The sequence below is a fragment of the Chionomys nivalis genome, chromosome 7 (genome assembly GCF_950005125.1).
Source record: "Chionomys nivalis chromosome 7, mChiNiv1.1, whole genome shotgun sequence".
Taxonomy (NCBI): Eukaryota; Metazoa; Chordata; class Mammalia; order Rodentia; family Cricetidae; genus Chionomys; species Chionomys nivalis.
Genome location: NC_080092.1, coordinates 61,484,766 through 61,507,546, shown reverse-complemented (window position 1 = coordinate 61,507,546; position 22,781 = coordinate 61,484,766). Strand labels below are relative to the sequence as shown.

Genomic DNA, 22,781 nt, shown 5'->3' with positions numbered 1-22,781 from the left:
TCTGGTCACTTTTCTTCCCACCCCCGCCCAGTCTTCTATTGGATTATTTCCTTCTTTGAAGATCTTTAGCATAATCACATCCCTGTACCACAGAAGACAGCGTCCCCGAGTTCCAGGAAGGCTGATGTGCTTGTCAGTTGTTGTGGGTCACTTTTCAGCTGCACTGTTTGGTATGCATTCACTCCTCATTAAGCCCCGTTCCTTGTCTTATTGTTTAAAGAACACTACCTTTTTCTTTATTTATTATGCTAGGAATTCTTCCCACGTAACCCATTACAAGAAGAGATTAATCAACACAAAAGCAAATGATTATCTTTATAAATGCTGAAAAGACATTAAAGAAACTTTAATGTCTATTTCTGGCTAAACTAAAATTCTAGAATCTTAAAATAATGTGGCTCAAAATTATTACTCTCCGTCAAACTGGCCATCATTGCAAGATGTCACAGTTTCCCACCACTCCAGTCCTGGTCTAGAGTACTCAGTAGAAAAGACAAGTACCACTCAGATGCCTCCACTAAAATAAGCCCAAGCCGTACTTATAGACGACTGTCTGGCAGTCAGGGTGGTGTGAATGCAGAGATGGGCAGAGGCCTGTGCCCCCAGGTCCACCTGTCTTACAGAGGACTCAGCATCTACAGAGTAAGCACATATCTGACCCAAAGTCTCATACGATGTGTATGGAAGAACTGAGGCAGCAGCTAGGCTTCCAGGCTCCTGGTCCAGAGTTCCAACTGTACTCACTGCCTCAGGCTCCTCCTTTAGCCTTCAGTCCTCTTCAGGGTTTTTATAGGTGATTTTCTATATGCACAATACTTTACAGGGCATGATATCTGACCACAAGGAGCTTTCCATACAAGATACACACACACACGTGTGTGTGTGTGTGCGTGGTTAAATGTATGTTTAAGCATATATATATAAGCACATGTACATATACATATGTGTGCATAAGATGGCTATAATAATCACCGTATGAGTCATAGCAAGTGTTGTGACAAACTCCGAATAAGAAAACACTATAATATTTTTAGGTGTTGTGGTAAGCCCCAGGAGGCTGATGCTGCTAGGCTCGGGTGCTAGGAATTATTTTTATAGGAAGAAGTGGGAAGAGTGGTGAAAAAATATTCAGGAAGTAGCAGGGGTGTATCCTTTCTATGGTACAGATTAGAAACGCCTGGAAAAGTAGACTGAGATCAAATCACAGTGAGACTTGAACACTATTCTGTACTCTTTGAAATTCAGTCTGTGTGGGTTTAATGATAGATTAAGAGTAGGGTGGCTTCAAATGTTCAGTTAAAAATGACAAGATGGGATTGGGAAGGAGACCTGGGTTAGGCAGGCGACAGAATAATTTTGGATGTGGTGACCTTAAAGTCCCTCTGAGCAGCACATCTGGAATATTTTTTTGTTTTGTTTTGCAAAATTAAATATGTAAAGTAAAAGGTTAGGGATGGAAGTCTGAGAGGTGTTGATGTGATTGTCGAAAAGAAAATGTAGACAAGAGCGCAGAACTGCTAAGGAGAGGCTGCATGCAGTTACTGTTGGCTCAGTCACCCAGCCTAACCCCCGTTACTCTTTTACCAAACACAGGGTGGCGTCCCCTAGAGGCCTCTCTGGTCACTGCAGCAGTATAATTCCCCTGCCTTGTGCCCTCCTCACGAGCTGCCATCTTAGCTGGAGTTTCAGAGCCTTACTTTCTGCCTTCCTCCAGACTCTAAAGAGTGGGCTCCTCTCTCTGTGATGCTCCTGCATGTGCCTGCATCCAGCCCTTCATTCTGCCTGTTGCCCCACGTGATCTGCCAGTCCCTTTCTCCTCTGCTTATCCAGTTCTCACCATCCTTTGCAGTTCTCCTTGGACTCTTTCATGCCCTGCACCACTGAGTGGTACTTAGACAAGCCACTTGGCCTCCCCACGGATGAGACAATTAGTTCCTGTATGGTGCTGTTTTGGTTTTATCTTAGGCATGCTGGATGATAAATACAACTATCTGTTTTGAAGTCGTCTTGTTGAGGTAAGCAATAGCCAGTAGAAAATGATGCTCTTACTCAGAATGATGGACACCAGTCCGCTTTCCTTCTGAAGGCGAGAAGCAGAGTCCCTTTTATTTAGCGTGTGAAGTCTGTGACCTTTACTTCAGAGCTAAGTAGACCAGCTTTTAGAAGTTTGATTGCAAAACTGATAGCAGAAAGGCCTGTGCACTTCTAGAAAAGCTCAAACGTGGCTTACATGGCAATGATACATGTGTTCTGTTTTCTCTCTAGCTATTCTGTCATTGGTTTTATTGACAAAAATAAAGACACTTTATTTCAAGATTTCAAACGTCTCATGTATAACAGGTATGATTGCTTATCACCTTTACCTTAAGTGTTTTAACATAGATCGCATAGTCTATGAATATACACATGATTGCTTTTGTGTGACAATTCTAAGAGTTTTTAGCAGACTTTTCTTCTTTGTTATGCTTAATGAATGAAAATGTGTGTGACCTCAGGACTACAAAATCTGTAGACTTGGGGTAGGGGCTACTTTTTACCAGTAAGATTTGCCTTAATTCTCCTTGAGTTGCCTCTACTTCTCTGTTTACTGACACCATCCTTCTGGTATCCTGTACCAATATACTCAGTGGTCCCCAAACAGGCCAGAGGTGACAAGTACCAAGTAGCCTCTGGTCCACCCAAAACTATTACATACACAGATTCCCACCAGAGGATCTTTTCCCCGAGGTATGAGCCACTCCATTGTCAGACTGGCGCCTGGCATCAATAAGCCCCAGTCTTTCGCTGAGCTGGAGAATTTCCTCACAAACCACCTAAAGACAAAAGCTATACAGAACAAATATAGGCAAGGATGAAACTTCAAACACAGTATGGAGAGACGGTTCAGGAAGAGAGAAGAAGCTTCTTGGCCATCATTCACTTGTTCACGCATTTAGGTCTAAATAGTTCCTCAGTAGATTACAAATGTATATTTTAAGCCAGGCGGTGGTGGCGCACTCCTTTAATCCCAGCACTCGGGAGGCAGAGGCAGGCAGATCTCTGGGAGTTCGAGGCCAGCCTGGTCTACAAGAGCTAGTTCCAGGACAGGCACCAAAGCTACAGAGAAACCCTGCCTCGAAAAACCAAAAAAAAAAAAAGAATGTATATTTTATACTCTTGAGCCACATATCCTTCTGTGCTCTAAGATACAACTGAGAAAACAGTTTAGAAACTGCTTTTTCTCATAATAAATAAACAAGTAACTTTCAGAAAAAGTAGGTGAGAGATTAAGAGTGGAAGTGTAAGGGAGGCATTAAAAACAGGATGACCAGAAACGAACCCATGCTAGAGGCAGCATCCAAGAGATGCCTATATAAGGTAAGGGAGGGAAGAGAACAGCTGGTTCCATGCTCCAAGGGAGGAATCAGCTTGAGAGTATTGACAGCAGGAGAAACAGCAAGAAATTTGTATGCAAAAAACAGAGGGAGATGGGAGAATGGTAAGGAGTGAATTTAGAGAGGTGGCCAGGATCAGAACCATAGTCTGTGAGCCAACATGAGAATCGAAGCATGAAGAGAGGAAACCATTGATCCAGTGTGATTTGTACTAAAGACATCACTAGTACCACTGTATAAAAGAACAGAGTCATGAGCAAGAGTGAAACTGGGGAGACCAGTTGTGGCTTAGCAGTGACAGAGAGGGTTAAAGGGCTCACACCAGGTAATATTGAGAAAGGAGAGTTAAGATATGAGTTGAGCCGGCAATGGTGGCGCACACCTTTAATCCCAGCACAGGGAGAAAGAGGCAGACAGATCTCAGTGAGTTCAAGGCCAGACTGGTTTACAAAGCGAGTTCCAGGACAGGCTCCAAAGCTACACAGAGAAACCCTGTCTTGAGAAAATAAAACAAACAAACAAAAGACATGAAGTGATAGACAGCCAAAACCCAGATGTGATGCTGGAGCCTTATGTAGGAAGACAAGGTGTGTTTTGAATGTTGTAGGCTAGAGTACAAACTGCACCCAAATGAAAATTCCAAATAGGCTATTGCACAATTGCAATTGTATCTCCAGAAAAATGGTATTGGTACCTATTTATAATGTCAGTCTGTTGATTGTATATTAGACCATGAGACCGGAAGAGTTATCCAAGAAGTGAGTAGAGTTAAAAAATGACAGTAACAGAAAGAACAGAATAATTATGGCCCAACTTTTAATTAAAGCAGAACCTAGCAAAGAAACACTAAGGGCACCATATGAGATAGAAGAAAAGCAAGAAATCCAGTGTCACAGAGACTCAATCAGAAGAGGTGGGTACTTTAAAGTTAAAAAAAAAAAAGTGGGGCTTAAGAGATGGCTCAGCAGTTAAGAGCACTTGCTGCTCTTACAGAGACCCCACACCAGGCAGCTCATAACTGCTTATAACTCCAATTCAAGGGATCCAGTGCCCTCTCTGGACCTACACAAGCCCTGAATGCATTAGATATACATACATTCAGGCATATACACATGAAATAAATCTTTTTTAAAAACAGAAGAAAACAGTGATAAACTATATCAAATAAAAAGCTGGAATGGTGCCAAGATTGACCAATCCTGTTTTCTCAGGGATAATTCATGGGACTCTTGAAAAATACTGATTTCTGGGCAGTGAGCAAAACAAATGTCTGATTGACATGGGCTTGAGAGAGAAGAGAAAAAGAAAAGATGGACCCAAATGTTTAAATAATTCTCTCAAGATCTTTTGCTCTAAAATGGCTTGTTTGTTGGATGCTGAAGCCACCAAGAATGAGGACGGAGCTGTCAGCAGTAGAAAGTTATAGAGACATCAAAATAGGAAAGGAAGTCTATGCAAGAGCTGGGGCATGGGAGAAAGTGGCTTTCAGAAAAGAGATTCGGTGTTCAGTTTATCAGGTAATACGTACCCGTTTGAAGAGCAATTGCCAGAGTCTAACATTTTCACTCTTTGTAAAAATGTTAAATGGGACAAAGTAACCATATTTGACCAGTGGTGATGTCACAGTGCACTGTCAAACTTGTGTCCAAAAATGAACATATAGTGGTATTTATTTGTTACCTTTGTGCATTTATCATGGCCCAGAGAATCAGCTGACAGAGCACTGCCTCGCAGAAGTAGACTAATGTAGGTTAGGAGCATGGGACCAGGTAGAACGGAATGAAGACATAGAGTGCGCTACTTGCATTGGTATGACAGGCTGTTTTCTCTATTGGAAAAACCTGCATTAGAAGGCAAACAGCAGCGGAAACTTCCTTACTAATTGACAATGAAAAATATTACCCATAGAAGCCAGTGCGCTAAAGGAATTTAGATAAAACTAACAGTTAATGGTACTGGACTGGGGCAAGGTGAATCCATTTTATCATTTCCAAAGCAGTAGAAAGATTAAATGTCTGCTCACTATTGCTTATTGCGCATATCTTTGTAATGGGAAAGACCTTGCAGTGAGATGGCATTTAGGCGCGATACCTTTACTGATGAACACTTTTTGATGTTTCTGTGGCTGACCATCCTCCCAAAGCCTGAATGCCTTCTTTCTTTGTATAGGTTAATGTGACTCTTGACCTCTAGTTCTTTAGAGCCCAACAATTGCACATGCACACAGAAATAATGTGTATGTTCACTTACTGCACACTGTCTGTAAATGGAAGAATGGGGCAGGTGGGTGGCCTGCCGAGTGCATGAACTTTTACTCATTCTCTTGTTGCTCAGCCAAGATCTGCCTTACCTTTTATAGGTGCTGGGCCTCTAGTTTTGTTCCTCTTTTAAATAGAAAAATAGATTCTAGGGGCTGGAGAGCTGGCTGCTCTTCCAGAGGACCTCGCACCCTCTTCTGACCTCTAGTGATATACATCTGCACACATGTGACATATACACTCACACAGACACATGCATAGTCACATAAATAAAATTAAATCTAAAAGAGAAATGAAGGCTATCCAGGTATTTAAGATCTCTAAACAGTGGTTTTGATATTGTATTCATGACTTTCTGGCCTTAAAATTCTCTCTTAAAGGGACTCTGGATTCTTTTAATATCAATCCTAATGTGATATATAACCATATTTTTAGTTTTCCTCTTTCCCTCCACTTACAACATGAGAGTAGTTTCCAGTTACTGTCATCAGTAAATAGGATAGAGGAAGAATTTGGGTTAGAAACCGCACAGATACAAGCGGCAGTGGTCCTCATTCTTCTGGCACATGTAAGAGTTCTCAGAGTACACACAGCACAGCCTTCTACCTCCAGAAATTCTGTTCAGTAGGTGTGTGAAAGGCATGGTAGGAACCCTGTGCACCAGAAGTGAAGGACCATCACTTGAATTACTTCTTTGCTGAAAGAAAGGAAAAACAATATGGTTTTATGTGGTCGTTTTTATAAGGGTGTGACTGGAAATGATGGAATATAATTGTTCAGTGGTCAAACTGTCCATGAACCAAAGATCTCATGTTGTTTTAGCTCTTTTGATGGTAGTTGGTACTGCACAGTGGTGGTGATGTCTGGTTTAGAGACCCATCTCGCCACCCCACCCCCTCTAGCAGCATCTGCTCCTCCACTTCACGGTGATTGTGTTGAGCAAATGTGAAACAGAAAGTCACTGCATGCTTCAGGGAACCAGCTCAGTTATCCACAAGGGAAAGGAAGGTGGGCATAATGATGGGGGGATAAGCACAATTAGCAATGGATTCCTGTGTTAATTATTGTCATTTTCTAACCCCAAATTTGTAAGAGAAAATTCTGACAAAAGTTCTGCCAACGAAGCAGCATGTCCAGGCCCAGCTACACTAAAGTGCAAAGCACCCAAATGGAACAGGAAGAAAATCACAGCCGAGGCACTACACACTTTTATATGAGAAAAAAATCTCCGCAGAGGCAAATAACAAATTTGCAGTTTCAACATGGAATTGGCCTGAAGTTCATTTTAGAATTGGATCATAGTGGCCCTAGTGTGATGTCAATATAGTGCTGGAACCACTAGCACTACCTGCGAATGTGTTCATAAATCCAGCTCTAGGAGACAGCTTTGCTAGGAGACTAACAGAGCAGTTACGTTTATGTCCCTAGCTGTGTATTTCTCACCTATTAGAAGATGTTTTCACTTTCCTGTTATGCGCCATGACACCAAGAACTGTTTTCCTGCTAGTGATTTGTCTTCACATTTTAGCCATATAAAATCTGCATTTTAGACTAAGGCTACCAGCCCAGACCAGTGAGTGCCTGACTAGAGGGCAGGCCTCAAGGTCCCCACCAGGGGAAGCAGGCCCCTGCTGCTGGGGTTGCAGTCTCTGCTTGTGATCTCCTGGACCTGCTCTCCCTGCCCCCTATTTCCCTTGGTCCCGGGCTCATTGGGGCCACCAGGAATCCCTGCATAGGTGCTGAGAAGTCCCATCTGGATGGGTGAGTGTGTGCTATCCTGGGGCGCACTGTCCCGGTAGAGAGCACAAACGCCCCCCCCCCCCAGCTCCTGCTGCAAGGCTTTCTTTCCTACACACCCGCCCCCCACCCCCACCCCCAAGCCTGCCTTGTCTGCAAGGTCCTTAGCTGTGGAACAGTTTCCTGCCCTTTCACTAAGGCTACCAACCCAGAGCAGTGAGGGCCTGACTAGAGGGCAGGCCTCAAGGTCCCCGCCAGGGAAAGCGGGCCCCCGCTGCTGGGGCTGCAGTCTCTGCTGTGATCTCCTGGACCTGCTCTGCCTGCGCCCTACTTCCCTTTGTCCCTAGCTCATTGGGGCATCCAGGAGTTCCTGTGTAGGTGCCGAGAAGTTTCATCGGGACGGGTGAGTGTGTGCTATCCTGGGGCGGACGGTCCAGGTAGAGAGCACAAACGCCCCTCCCCCAGCTCCTGCTGCAGGGCTTTCTCTCCTACACACCCGCCCCCACCCCCACCCCCAAGCCTGCCTTGTCTGCAAGGTCCTTAGCTGTGGAACAGTTTCCTGCCCTTTCACTAAGGCTACCAGCCCAGACCAGTGAGTGCCTGACTAGAGGGCAGGCCTCAAGGTCCCCACCAGGGGAAGCAGGCCCCTGCTGCTGGGGTTGCAGTCTCTGCTTGTGATCTCCTGGACCTGCTCTCCCTGCCCCCTATTTCCCTTGGTCCCGGGCTCATTGGGGCCACCAGGAATCCCTGCATAGGTGCTGAGAAGTCCCATCTGGATGGGTGAGTGTGTGCTATCCTGGGGCGCACTGTCCCGGTAGAGAGCACAAACGCCCCCCCCCCAGCTCCTGCTGCAAGGCTTTCTTTCCTACACACCCGCCCCCCACCCCCACCCCCAAGCCTGCCTTGTCTGCAAGGTCCTTAGCTGTGGAACAGTTTCCTGCCCTTTCACTAAGGCTACCAGCCCAGAGCAGTGAGTGCCTGACTAGAGGGCAGGCCTCAAGGTCCCCGCCAGGGAAAGCGGGCCCCTGCTGCTGGGGCTGCAGTCTCTGCTGTGATCTCCTGGACCTGCTCTGCCTGCACCCTACTTCCCTTTGTCCCTGGCTCATTGTGGCATCCAGGAGTTCCTGTGTAGGTGCCGAGAAGTTTCATCGGGACGGGTGAGTGTGTACTATCCTGGGGCGGACGGTCCCGGTAGAGAGCACAAACGCCCCTACACTAAGGCTACCCAACCAGAGCAGTGAGTGCCTGCCTAGCGGGCAGGCCTCAGCAACCCCCGAAAGGGAGTGCAGGCACCTCCAGCTTGTACTGCAGTGTCGCCTGTGTTCTACTCGACCCCGCCCGACCCCTTGCATTCGGCCTTCTTTACGCGGGTCATTGGAATACCACGCATCCATGTTTTGGTGTTGAGGAGTTCATCTGGAAGGGAACGGTTCCTGCCCCTACACTGAGGAGATACACCTAGAGAGTTAGTCACAGCAAAGACTGGTCCAAGACATCAGGCCTCTCCTGGCTCCATTTGAAGGAAAAGATGGGCAGGCGCCAATGCAAGAATTCCCCCAACAACTTGAAAGGCAACGTGACATCACCAGGATCCAGGAATACCGAAATGAGAAGTGTACACCCTAATCCAGAAGAATTAGAAGAATTCGACTCAAAAGTGAATTTTATGAAAATAATAGAGGACCTTAAACAGGAGGTGAAAAACTGCCACAACCAATTAGAGATTACAAACAAAAAGGTAGAGGAAATGAATAAATCTCTCAAAGATACCCAAGAAAACCAAGAGAAACAAGAAAAAGTAATCAAACAGGTAAGGGAAACGGTTCAAGACTTGAAGAATGAAGTGGAAGTAATAAAGAAAACACAAACCGAGGGAAGGATGGAGATGGAAAATTTGAATAAACGAACAGGAACTACAGAGACAAGTACCACCAACAGATTACAAGAGATAGAAGAAAGAATCTCAGACACTGAAGATACCATAGAGAAAATAAACACTCTCATCAAAGAAAACAGCATAACCAACAAATTCTCATCACAAAACATTCAGGAAATCTGGGACACAATAAAAAGACCAAACCTAAGAATAATAGGGATAGAAGAAGGAGAAGAAGTACAGCTCAATGGTCCAGAAAATATATTTAATAAAATTATAGAAGAAAACTTTCCCAACCTTAAGAAAGATATTCCTTTGAAGGTCCAAGAAGCATACAGAACACCAAATCGACTGGATCAAAAAAAAACATCTCCTCGTCATATAATAATCAAAACACAAAACATACAGAATAAAGAAAGAATATTAAGAGCTGCAAAGGAAAAAGGTCAAGTTACCTATAAAGGTAAACCTATCAGACTTACACCTGATTTCTCTATGGAAACCATGAAAGCCAGAAGGTCCTGGATAGATATACTGCAGAAACTACGAGACCATGGATGCAAGCCCAGACTACTATACCCAGCCAAGCTTTCATTCACTATAAATGGAGAAAACAAAATTTTCCAGGATAAAAACAAATTTAAACAATACGTAGCCACAAATCCAGCCCTTCAGAAAGTAATTGAAGGAAAATCACAAACCAAGGAGTCCAACAATGCCCACAATAACTCAGACATCTAATGACCCTTCACCAGCACAACTTGAAGAAGGGAAACACACAAACTCTACTACCAAAAGAAGGAAAGAAAGAAAGAAAGGAAAAATGACCGGAGTTAACAACCACTGGTCATTAATATCACTTAATATCAATGGACTCAACTCACCTATAAAGAGGCACAGGCTAAGAGATTGGATACGAAAACAGGATCCAACATTCTGTTGCTTACAAGAAACACACCTCAACCACAAAGACAGACATCTACTCAAAGTAAAGGGCTGGGAAAAGGTTTATCAAGCAAATGGACCTAAGAAACAAGCAGGTGTGGCCATACTAATTTCTAAGAAAGTTGACTTCAAACTAAAATCAATCAAAAGAGATGGAGATGGACATTTTTTACTCATAACAGGAACAATTCACCAGGATGAAGTCTCAATCCTGAATATCTATGCCCCTAATATAAAAGCACCCACTTATGTAAAAGAAACGTTACTAAAACTCAAGGCAGTCATCAAACCACACACACTAATAGTAGGAGATTTCAACACTCCTCTCTCACCAATGGACAGGTCAATCAGACAGAAACCTAACAGAGAAATAAGAGGATTAAGGGAGGTAATGAATCAAATGGACTTAACAGACATCTATAGAACATTCCACTCAAATAAGAAAGAATATACCTTCTTCTCTGCAGCTCATGGAACCTTCTCGAAAATAGACCACATACTCGGTAACAAAGCAAACTTACACAGTTACAAAAAAATATCGGTAACCACCTGTGTCTTATCAGATCACCATGGATTAAAGTTAGAATTCAACAACAATGCTATCCCCAGAAAGCCTATGAACTCATGGAAATTGGACAGTCAACTACTGAACCACACCTGGATCAAGGAAGAAATAAAGAAAGAAATTAAAGTCTTTCTTGAATTCAATGAAAACGAAGACTCAACATACTCAAACCTATGGGACACTATGAAAGCAGTGCTAAGAGGAAAGTTCATAGCATTAAGTGCCCACATAAAGAAAACGGAGAAAGCACACATTGGAGACCTAATAGCCCACCTTAAAGCTTTAGAAAGAAAAGAAGCAGACTCACCTAGGAGAAGTAGAAGACTGGAAATAATCAAATTGAGGGCTGAAATCAACAAAATAGAAACACAGAAAACAATCCAAAGAATCAATGAAACAAAAAGCTGGTTCTTGGAGAAAATCAATAAGATTGATAAACCCCTATCCAAACTAATCAAACGGCGGAGAGAGAATACGCAAATTAACAAAATCAGAAACGAAAAGGGAGACATAACCACAGACACAGACGAAATTCAGAGAATCATTAGATCTTACTACAAAAACCTGTATGCCACAAAATTGGAAAATGTAAAAGAAATGGACACTTTTTTAGATAAGTACCATATACCAAAGTTAAACCAGGACCAGGTGAACAATCTAAATAGACCTGTTAGTCGCGAAGAATTAGAAGTTGTTATAAAAAACCTTCCCACCAAAAAAAGCCCAGGTCCAGACGGCTTTAATGCAGAATTCTACCAGAACTTCCAAGAAGACCTAATACCTATACTCCTTAATGTATTTCACAATATTGAAACAGAGAAGTCATTGCCAAATTCCTTTTATGAAGCTGAAGTTACTCTGATACCAAAACCACACAAAGACACAACCAAGAAAGAGAACTACAGGCCAATCTCACTCATGAACATCGACGCAAAAATACTCAATAAAATACTGGCAAACCGAATCCAAGAACACATTAGAAAAATTATCCATTATGATCAAGTAGGCTTCATCCCAGAGATGCAGGGCTGGTTCAACATACGAAAATCTATCAATGTAATCCATCATATAAATAATCTGAAAGAAAAAAACCATATGATCATTTCATTAGATGCGGAAAAAGCATTTGACAAAATTCAACATCCCTTTATGATAAAGGTCTTAGAGAGATTAGGAATACAAGGGTCGTTCCTAAATATAATAAAAGCAATTTATAGCAAGCCGTCAGCTAACATCAAATTAAATGGAGAGAAACTCAAAGCTATTCCACTAAAATCAGGAACACGACAAGGTTGTCCACTCTCTCCATACCTCTTTAATATAGTGCTTGAAATTCTAGCAATAGCAATAAGACAACATAAGAGGATCAAAGGGATTCAAATCGGAAAGGAAGAAGTTAAACTTTCATTATTTGCAGACGATATGATAGTGTACATAAGCGACCCCAAAAACTCCAGCAAAGAACTCCTTCAGCTGATAAACACCTTTAGTAGCGTTGCAGGATACAAGATCAATTCCAAAAAATCAGTTGCCCTCCTATACACAAAGGATAAGGAAGCAGAGATGGAAATCAGAGAAGCATCACCCTTCACGATAGCCACAAATAGCATAAAATATCTTGGGGTAACCCTAACCAAGGAAGTAAAGGATCTATTTGACAAGAACTTTAAGTCAATGAAGAAAGAAATTGAGGAGGATACCAGAAAATGGAAGGATCTCCCTTGCTCTTGGATAGGGAGGATCAACATAGTAAAAATGGCAATTCTACCAAGGGCAATTTATAGATTCAATGCAATCCCCATTAAAATCCCATCAAAATTCTTCACAGATCTTGAGAGGACAATAATCAACTTTATATGGAGAAACAAAAAACCCAGGATAGCCAAAACAATCTTATATAATAAAGGATCGTCTGGAGGCATTACCATCCCTGACCTCAAACTCTATTACAGAGCCTCAGTATTGAAAACAGCTTGGTATTGGTATAAAAACAGAGAAGTTGATCAATGGAACCGAGTAGAAGACCCTGATTTCAACCCACAAACTTATGAACACCTAATTTTTGATAAAGGAGCTAAAAGTATTCAATGGAAAAAAGAGAGCATCTTCAACAAATGGTGCTGGCAGAACTGGTTGTCAACGTGTAGAAGAATGAAAATAGATCCATATCTATCACCATGCACAAAACTCAAGTCCAAATGGATTAAAGACCTCAATATTAGTCTGAACACACTGAACCTGATAGAAGAAAAAGTTGGAAGTACTCTACAACATATGGGTACAGGAGATCACTTCCTACGTTTATCCCCAGCAGCACAGACATTAAGGGCAACATTGAATAAATGGGACCTCCTGAAACTGAGTAGCTTCTGTAAAGCAAAGGACACTGTCACTAAGACAAAAAGGCAACCCACTGACTGGGAGAAGATCTTCACCAACCCTGCAACAGACAAAGGTCTGATCACCAAAATATATAAAGAACTCAAGAAACTAAACTTTAAAATGCTAATGAACCCAATAAAAAAATGGGGCACTGATCTGAACAGAGAATTCTCAACAGAAGAAATTCAAATGGCCAAAAGACACCTAAGGTCATGCTCAACCTCCTTAGCGATAAGGGAAATGCAAATTAAAACAACTTTGAGATACCATCTTACACCTGTCAGAATGGCTAAAATCAAGAACACCAATGATAGCCTTTGCTGGAGAGGTTGTGGAGAACGAGGCACACTCATTCATTGCTGGTGGGAATGCAAACTTGTGCAACCACTTTGGAAATCAGTGTGGCGATTTCTCAGGAAATTTGGGATCAACCTACCCCAAGATCCAGTAATACCACTATTGGGAATATACCCAAGAGATGCCACATCAAATGACAAAAGTATCTGTTCAACTATGTTCATAGCAGCATTGTTTGTAATAGCCAAAACCTGGAAACAACCTAGATGCCCTTCAATGGAGGAATGGATAAAGAAAGTGTGGAATATATACATATTAGAGTACTACTCAGCAGTAAAAAACAATGACTTCTCGAATTTTGCGTGCAAATGGATGGAAATAGAAAACACTATCCTGAGTGAGGTATCCCAGACCCAAAAAGAGGAACATGGGATGTACTCACTCATAATCGGTTTCTAGCCATAAATAAAAGACATTAAGCATATAATGTGTGATCCTATAGAAGTTAAATAAGAAAGTGAACCCAAAGAAAATCATATAGTCATCCGCATGGAGAGGGGGAAGTAGACAAGATTGCAGGGCAAAATCTGGGAACTTGCGGGTGAGGTGGCATGGGGCAAAGGGGAAATGGGATGAGAAATATGAGAAGGGGAGGATGGGAGGAGCTCGGGGGATTGGGATGGTTGGGATATAGGAAGGATGGATACGGGAGCAGCGAAGTATATATCCTATCTAAGGGAGCCATCTTAGGGCTGGCAAGAGACTTGACTCTAGAGGGGTTCGCAGGTGTCCAGGAATATGTCCCCAGCTGGTACCTTGGGCAACTAAGGAGAGGGAACCTGAAATGACCCTATCCTATACTGATGAATTTCTTGCATATCACCTTAGAACCTTCATCTGGCGATGGATCGAGGTAGAGACAGATTCTCAATTTGGAGCAACGGTCTGAGCTCTTAAGGTCCAAATGAGGAGCAGAAGGAGGGAGAACAAGAGCAAAAAATCAGGACCACGAGGGATGCACCCACCCACTGTGACAGTGGAACTGATTTATTAGGAGCCCACCAAGGCCAGCTGGTCTGGGACTGAATAAGCATGGGTTGATTCCGGACTCTCTGAGCATGGCGGTCAATGAAGACTGATGAGAAGCCAAGGACAATGGCACTAGGTTTCAATCCTAATACATGAACTGGCTTTGTGGGAGCTTAGCCTGTTTAGAAGCTCACCTTCCTGGACGTAGATAGAAGACCTTCGTCTTCCCGCAGGGCAGAGAATTTGGACTGCTCTTCAGTATCGAGAGGGAGGGGGAATGGTGTGGGGGGAGGAGAAGAGGAGTGGGGATAGGGGGAGGGGAGTGGGGGGAGGGGGCAATATTTGGGAGGAGGGGAGGGAAATGGGAAACGGGGAGCAGGTGGAAATTTTAATTAAAAAAGAATAAAAAAATAAATAAAAAAAAAAAAAAAAAAAAAAAAAAAAAAAAATCTGCATTTTACAAACATATATATATATATATATAAAATAAGATATGTGTGTGTGTGTATTGTAAGAGCCACATTAACTATGCAAGAGATCTACATGGATGTCACTTTAAAGAAGTCCTTTTTTTTTTTTTTTTTTTTGATTTTTTTGAGACAGAGTTTCTCTGTATAGCTCTGTAGCTCTGGCTGTCCTGGAACTCTCTCTGTAGACCAGGATGGCCTCAAACTCACAGAGATCCATCTGCCTCTGCCCCCCTGAGTGCTGGGATTGAAGGCGTGCTCCACCACCGTCTGGTTTAAACAAGTTTTTAAGGTGCTACAGTTGGAAGTTTTCTGTGGTACACTATTGGTCATTATATAATAGTTTTTTGGATGAAACTGTTTTTCCAGCTAGGCTTTGTGAATTCCATCTACAGTGCAGTGATTCCCAGGACACAGCTTGGCAAACTAATTGGCCTTTTTTTCCACCTTATTTAATGCGATCTTTGAATTATTCTTTCTGTGTTTCTCAGTTCAAATCCTGTGCTAAAGAATATGTGGCCCGAAGGCAAACTGAGCATTACAGAGGTGACCAAGCGACCTCTGACTGCTGCTACCTTGTTTAAGAATTCTATGATTGCTTTAGTAGACAACCTTGCTTCAAAGGTAATTATTTTATTTTCTAAATATCCTTTTTAATTCATAGGTTCTCTCTTGACATACATTGTGAAGAATGCATGTGTGACTTACTTTTTAGGTAATTATTCTTAATTAAGTTGAACAGTATATATTCAAATTGAACAATAGAATTTTTATTCTTGCTTTTAAAAAAAATGAGTAAAATAATTATTTGTATCTCAGATGAGTTCCTTTCTTAAATTTGAACTTTTCATTCTACCGTTAAGATCGAGGGGGAAACTGCCAAGGGTTTCAACTATATGTGTGGTATATTGTGCCTAGAAAATAAACTGAATCCTGTGCCAGAAGGCAGGGCATGGCCAGAGTGGGGAGGGACTGGAGTCAGAAACAGTTGGATGGAACTATAGTCATACACCATCCGTCCATGTGTTATGTTTGAATAGTAAACGGCCAGAAGGAGTCTAAACAAGAGTTTAGCTTAAATTTTATCTTTACATCGCTTTAAATGGTTGGACTACACAAATAATTAATGGCAGTGATTCCTAACTTTTGCTGTTGCTTTGATTCTAATGTTGTCTGATAACTTGAATCTGGCTATTTTTCCATTTTATTTTTAAGTATGGGTTCTGTTTTCCTCCCTTAAAAGAACAGATTTCTGCTCCTAACTGCTCTGTTGACAGGTTTGATAAATTAGCAGCATTCTGGGGCTTGTTATTTTTACCTTTTTTCTTTATATCTTCCTCTTCTGGTAATTTTATTGTATGTTTTCTTCTCTGTTATTATCTTTTTTAAAAAACCTATTTTCCTTCTAAAAGAATTAATTTGCATCTGTATTTCACCATGGTTACAGTAGGCTGCAAGCACACATCTATTCACTAGCTTTCTGTCTCTTCCCTTCATCATTCCTTAGCCTCAGCTGGCAGCATGTAAGCATAGTCCATCCTCTTGCATAATTGCGTTTCCAGAAACGTGAACTAGCAGCCAGGATGCCGTTAGCAGCCCTGGTTCTCTCATCTCTGCTTCTTTCCTATGTCATCCCTGACCTGCTGCATCCAGTAGGAAGAGAGTGAACCTGGGAGGAAGGCGTGTGACACAGGAAAGAGCTGACTGATGGTGGAGGTTCTTTATTCAGTTAACCAGTGAAAGAATCATTGTTTTCAAAAACTGATAACTGTATATCTGTAGTCTCGGGAGGACTGCAACTGTGAAGCCTGCTAAGGATCCACAGCTAGTTCCAGGTCAGACTTGGCTACAGAGAGAAACCCTGCCTCAAACCCAGGAACTGTGAAAACCAAATCCCAACCTTTTCTAATACATCAAAACAATTCTGTACCCAAGCAATAGGAAATATCTAATCCTGTCAAGTGTAAATGGGACACTTTGCAAGAACTGACCACATGCTAGGTCATAATGATGCGACTACAGACACATCCTCAAAGCAAGTCATGTTAATATGCTTGAAAACCTAAAACTAAAATGCTTTCCTAAATAAGTCACAGATTTAAGAGGATATCACAGTGAAAATTATAAAATATCTGGGACTGCTTGACAAAGAATTTGTCAACAACAGGATGCTATTAAAGTGAGCTATTTATTACACCTTTATAAAACAACAAAGTTGACTAAAAGTTGGTAAGTTCAACTCAAAGAGCCAGAAGAGAAACTAAAAAAACAAAACCTAAAGAGAGAAGACAATAATATAATAGCAGAAATTAACCATGACAGAGAAACAAAAAAAAACTAGTAAATAGACAAAGCTTCTAATAAAACTGATTTAAAAAAACAGAATGATGAATGAAAGGTTGTTATATATAACCTATAATTCTAGAGGTCAGTGTGTTATAAATAACTGGCTGCTAGCACATTTTAAAATTTAGTTTGCTAGGAACATGTTAAAATTGATTCAAAGTGAAATAGAAAATAATTTTTTAGTTTTTTAAGATAAACTCTCTGAATGCAACAGAAACTAGTGACATTAAGAAAAGTATAAGCCAGGGACTGTGTAAATTAACTGAGTGGAAGCACAGCCTTAAAACTGATTTTTCAACTGGTAAGTTTGTTGAAATATCTGGTTAGTGGGCATTCTGGTCTGAGTGCTTGAACTGAAATCTTGGGCTTACCCAAAGTAGAGTAATAATCTACAACACACGCATACACGCACACACACACACACACACACACACACACACACACTCCCCTTCAAAGACTTACATCCCCAAAAGACCAGATCTAGATATAGAATGAACCCTCTATTGTCTGTTAGGAAACTTTGACACTTAGCCAAAGGATATCAAGTATCGGAAGGCAGTGAATCTTTCTTGAGAATATGTAATTATAAGCCAGCTTTGATGAGGTTTGCAGCCCACATTCATACTGCCTAAGTGGACTGAAAAAGCTTCAGTCCAGCAGTGTAAGGTAGTCCAGGTCTTGTATTGCCCCAAACTTTTGAAAGAAGCAAATACAATTCTTTCCTTGAAGATATCACATTGATATCAGACCTTAAAGACTTTCCATTAAAAAAAAAATTTCAATGAAAATAGGAGCTGCAGGGGCAGGGGAGTCATCTGGAGAGATGGTCCAATGATTTAGAGCATTTGTTGCTCTTGTAAAGGACCCAGGTTCAATTCTCAGCATCTACATGGTGACTCATAACCATGGGTAATTCCAGTTTCAGAGACTCTGACACTCTTTTCTGACCCCTGTGAACACCAGGCACACATGTATACATACATACATTCAGGCAAAACACTCATATTACATAAAATAAAATAATCTTTTAAAAAATAAAAAATAATGAAGTTTTTTTTAGGTGACTTCAAGATGTCATATGCTAAAGTGAGTTTAAACAACAGGCCCAGATGAAATTTTCTGATACTAGAACAATCACAAATAGAATCCACAGCTCGGGAGATGGCTCACTAGAGTCAAGCATGAGGGTCTGAGTTCAGAACCCAACACCCATGTAAAATCTGAGTGTGGTGGTGCATCTCTGTATCCCAGTGATGGAGGACAGAGACAGGTAGGTCCCAGGGGCTCATTGGCCAACCATTCTTACTGAAACAATAAGATCTAGGCTCAGTGAAAGATGCTCTCACAAAAGAGCATGGAAAAGTTAATGAGGAAAATACCCTACGGCAATCTTTACATGCCTACTTGCATGTGTGTGTGCATGCATGCACATGGGCACACATGCACACATATACAAAATACAAAATGTTTTACTATACCTCGTGAAGGGTCTTGAAATATTAGGAAGAACAAATAACTAGACAAGATACAGAAATAAAGCTGAACAAAAAATAGTAATGAAAATATTTTTTTAAAATATCTAGTATTACACTTAGAGAGAGATATGAAAGATTAAGGTAAATAGAGATAATGAAAACACCCAGCGTGCATGTACTCAGGTGTCCTGGAGAGGACTACCAGAGCAACACTGGAAGAAATTTGCCCAAGATTCTAAGACTGTTGTAAGACACTACAGGCCAGGCAATCCGGAAGCTGAGCAGACCCCACGCTGGGAAAATGAAAGGACATCTGATGTGACACCCAGTGACAGAACATCAAAGAGAAAGCATCTTTGTGCTTGGTTTTGTTGGTTGGATGACAGGATCTTACTATGCAGCCTGGGCTGTCCTGGAGCTCTCGACAGCTGAGAATAATGTGGGACCCCAGGTTTTCCTGTCACCAGCTCCCAAGTGCGGGGATTACATGTGAGTACCACCATACCTGGTTCAAGACAAGTCCCTAAAAAGCAGTCAGAGAAAAGATAGGTTAGCTTCAAAGAGTAAAAATGACATAACAAAAATTCAGTAGCCAGAGAATGTCTTTTCTAAGAACATAGACATGTTAAAGACTTTCTAAAAAAGAGAAGCTGAGTGTTTATGGCCTTTCAGAGCTCATTAACAGCAACTGAAGGTCTGCAGCAGGATCCAGAAGCAGGCCTGCAGCTGCACTCAGTCTTACACTGATGTCTTCCGATCTTGGCCAGAGGTCTTTCCCCGTATTTTCTTTAGCATTCATCTTGCAGATCTCATCAAGGAGGCTAGGCTGATGACTACCTAAGCATTTCCCAGAAGTGGAACTCCATGGGACATGTCTCCACAGTGTTTCAAGTGTGCTATCTTCTCTCTTCATCTGGTGTTTCTTTGAAATACAGAGACCAGGTCCTACTTTCGTACTTCTTGATAGCTTTGTAAAATGCTACCAACAGATGATGGTCAATAAGTTATTAAATGAATTTGAATATACCTTGACTATTAGTGTGCAAAACAGATCAAATAGATGTCTACTTAAATGCACCATTTGGCATACTTTTACAAATTTTTTTTTTGCATAAAACCTAAGGAGACAGGTTAAGAGAATGAGATCACTATGAACTCTGGCAGTTTAGCCTTTATACAACACCGAATTTGTCAAATTTAGGATTGCTTAGGCTGAGTCAGTCTTGGTATTTATAAGTGAGAGAGGAGGTGGCATTTATAAACTGAGACAGAGTGCTGATTAAATATAGAGAAAGTATTTCCACTAGATTCCTTATTCAATGACTTACATCACCAAGCGGGCTGAAAGGGCTTTCCCACTTGCTGCTTGGTAGTTAGTGTCTCATGGTGTTTCTGCTTCCTGTGTGCAGTTGCTCAGTGCTGGTGGAATTCCACTTCTGTGTGCAGTACCGGCTCAGGCGCCGCCTCAGGCAGTGCCTTGCACGGACTTCAGTGTCATGTCACTACAGGAGTATTCTCTTCAAAGCACTTCCTAATTCACCATGTAACTCTGACCTCTGAGTCACTCTGAAGTATGTTTCTCAATTTCTAAGCATGTAGGTTTCCTAGTTATCTCTGTTGCTCTCGATGTCTAACTTCAGCGTTTCACCGAAGAACATCCTCAGTGTGATGCTGATTCTTAGAAATTTGTTAAATTTACCGTACATGTATGTTTTGCTTGTATTAAAGACAGTTTATATTCAGTATTCTGTGCAAGATCAAGTTTGACCTCCATATTGTCTAACTTTACAGCATCTTTACTAATAATTTCTTTGTTGGTTGAAAGGTGAATTCAAAACCATATTGTCTCTAACCTTATCTACCTCTCCTCATGTGCCTCATGGACTTTCAGTCTTTGCTTTAAATGTTTTGGGAATTCATTCATTCATGTTAGAACTATCACATCTTTCTCTTATTTTTGAAACACCCCTTTCTTTCTTCATTGTTTTTATCTTTAAGTCAGCTTTGCATGAATAATGCAACTTTGCAGATTTCTCCTTTAACGTTTGTATAGTTCCTTTTTAGTTCTTGAATATTTATTTTTTTATTTCATTGTCTGTATATACCTGAGTGTATATGTGTGTGAATATATATACATACTTGTGTGTATATATATGAACATATACTGTATACTTTGTGTGTGTGTGTGAACTATTATGCAGTACCAAGCCTTCCCCACCAAGATGGACTAAATCTTCAAAATCAATGAGCCCAAATAAATCTTGTTTGGACAATATGGAAGCCAAACTTGACTGCTTGACTCGCCTCCTTAGTGCTGGGATTAAAGTTACGTGCCACCATGCCTGTCATCAGTTTTCTCTTTTTTTTTCTTTTTTGGTTTTCCAAGACAGGGTTTCTTTGTGTAGCCTTGGCTGTCCTAGAACCTGCTCTGTGGACCATGTTGGCCTCAAACTCACAAAGATCCACCTGCCTCTGCCTCCCAAGTGCTGGGATTAAAGGTGTGCACCACCACCACCTGGTCATCGGTTATCTCTTGATACATAACAAATTACTCTGAAATGTAGTGCTGAAGAAAACCACAGCTTATTATTCCTCATGATTCAGTGAGTTGGCTGGACAGTTCTGGGCCCAACAAGCAGAGATCCGTAAGCCAGGGCTGGGCAGTCTGAGATGATCTCACTTAAATGGCATGGCTAGATGGTTGGATATCTTTATTTATGTAGTGTTTCGCTTGTTTTCATGCTAAAGAGGCAATGTGTCTCATGGATACCTCTCCAGATGTCACTTAGTGTTATTTCTGCGGTCTTGTATTGGTAAAGCAAGTCAGCCCTGATTCAGACACTCCTACCTCTTAGTGGCATTTGCTACAAATATCATGATCATGTTTTTCACTCTCCCATAGATGGCAAGATTGAAATAAAGACAGGCATGCTAGGCAGAATAATGGCCCTACCTGGTAGCACCACCCCCGATACCTGCTAGGCCTCTTGTAATTAAATTCCCTTCTGACACTACTAGCCAAAGTTGTCATCACGAAGTTAAAGGGCAAAGTTGCTAGTAAGACTGATTTTTATTTCAAATGCTATCTTTAAGTGAGGTCTCTGAGACACATTTCTATATGACGTGGATACAGTTTTTGGAGTTCCCTTGGCCCTTATTTACATTTAATAATTTGCTAGAATGAGTCACTGAACTTAGACATGCTATCCTATGATAACAGTTTTATTATGAAGGATACAAACAGCCAGAAGAAAAGATAAAAAGGCTGTCAAAGGCTGGAAGTAAGGTCCAAGCACAGTGGTTTTCTGTCCTCAAGGGGTAAGGCTTTACCATTCACCCAATACATCAATACATCCTCCAAGCCCAACTGTTGTGAGTTTTTAATTAGGATTTCACTGATTTAATCATTGGCTGCATAATTTACTCTCCATGAATTTTATTATGTGTTATTTGCCTTATTTTTGTTATTCCATGGATTCCCCCCACTGCAGAATATCCATGGCCTAACTTAGAAACCCGCGTGATTGTGTTACACAGAAAAGGTGAAATTAAGATCTTATTAGCAGTCCTTAAAATTAGGGATTATCCAAGGACATCCAAGTGGGCTCAGTATATAATCACTGAGCCCTCTGGTAGGGAAAAGGGAGGCAAAAGAGTGAGAACAGAGAGCTGACATAAGAAGATTCACCTAGCCGTTGCTGTCGAGAAGATGGAGGGGAGGCCCAGGCAGGTGGGCCTCTAAGAGCTGGATATGTTGGTCATATCTCGTTGTAGTGACAGAGAAACCAGCATAACAACTTGAAAAGAAGCAAGCTTTATTTTGGCTCTTGGTTTTCATTCCATATGATAAGAAAGGCAGAGCAGAGCAGCTCATGTCACGGCAGCCGGGAAGTAGAGTGCGGTGGGTGGTCTGCTTTCCCTTGGTTCCAGTCAAGCCCCGGCTGAACACCCTCACAGATAGTGAAGAAACGAGCTCTATAGATAGTCTCCTACATCTCAGTCTAATCAAGTTAACGTTAAGATTTACCAT

General features: G+C 41.5%; 1 protein-coding gene across 1 annotated transcript in view; it reads left to right on the top strand.

Annotated features, from left to right (window-relative positions):
• Positions 1 to 22,781, top strand: part of Myo1d (myosin ID) — a 302,318-nt gene that overhangs the window by 109,634 nt on the left and 169,903 nt on the right. The window contains exons 13-14 of the mRNA XM_057774656.1: positions 2,266 to 2,340; positions 15,422 to 15,554. Coding sequence (XP_057630639.1) covers positions 2,266 to 2,340; positions 15,422 to 15,554 — 208 coding nt within the window. The remainder of the gene's footprint in view (positions 1 to 2,265; positions 2,341 to 15,421; positions 15,555 to 22,781) is intronic.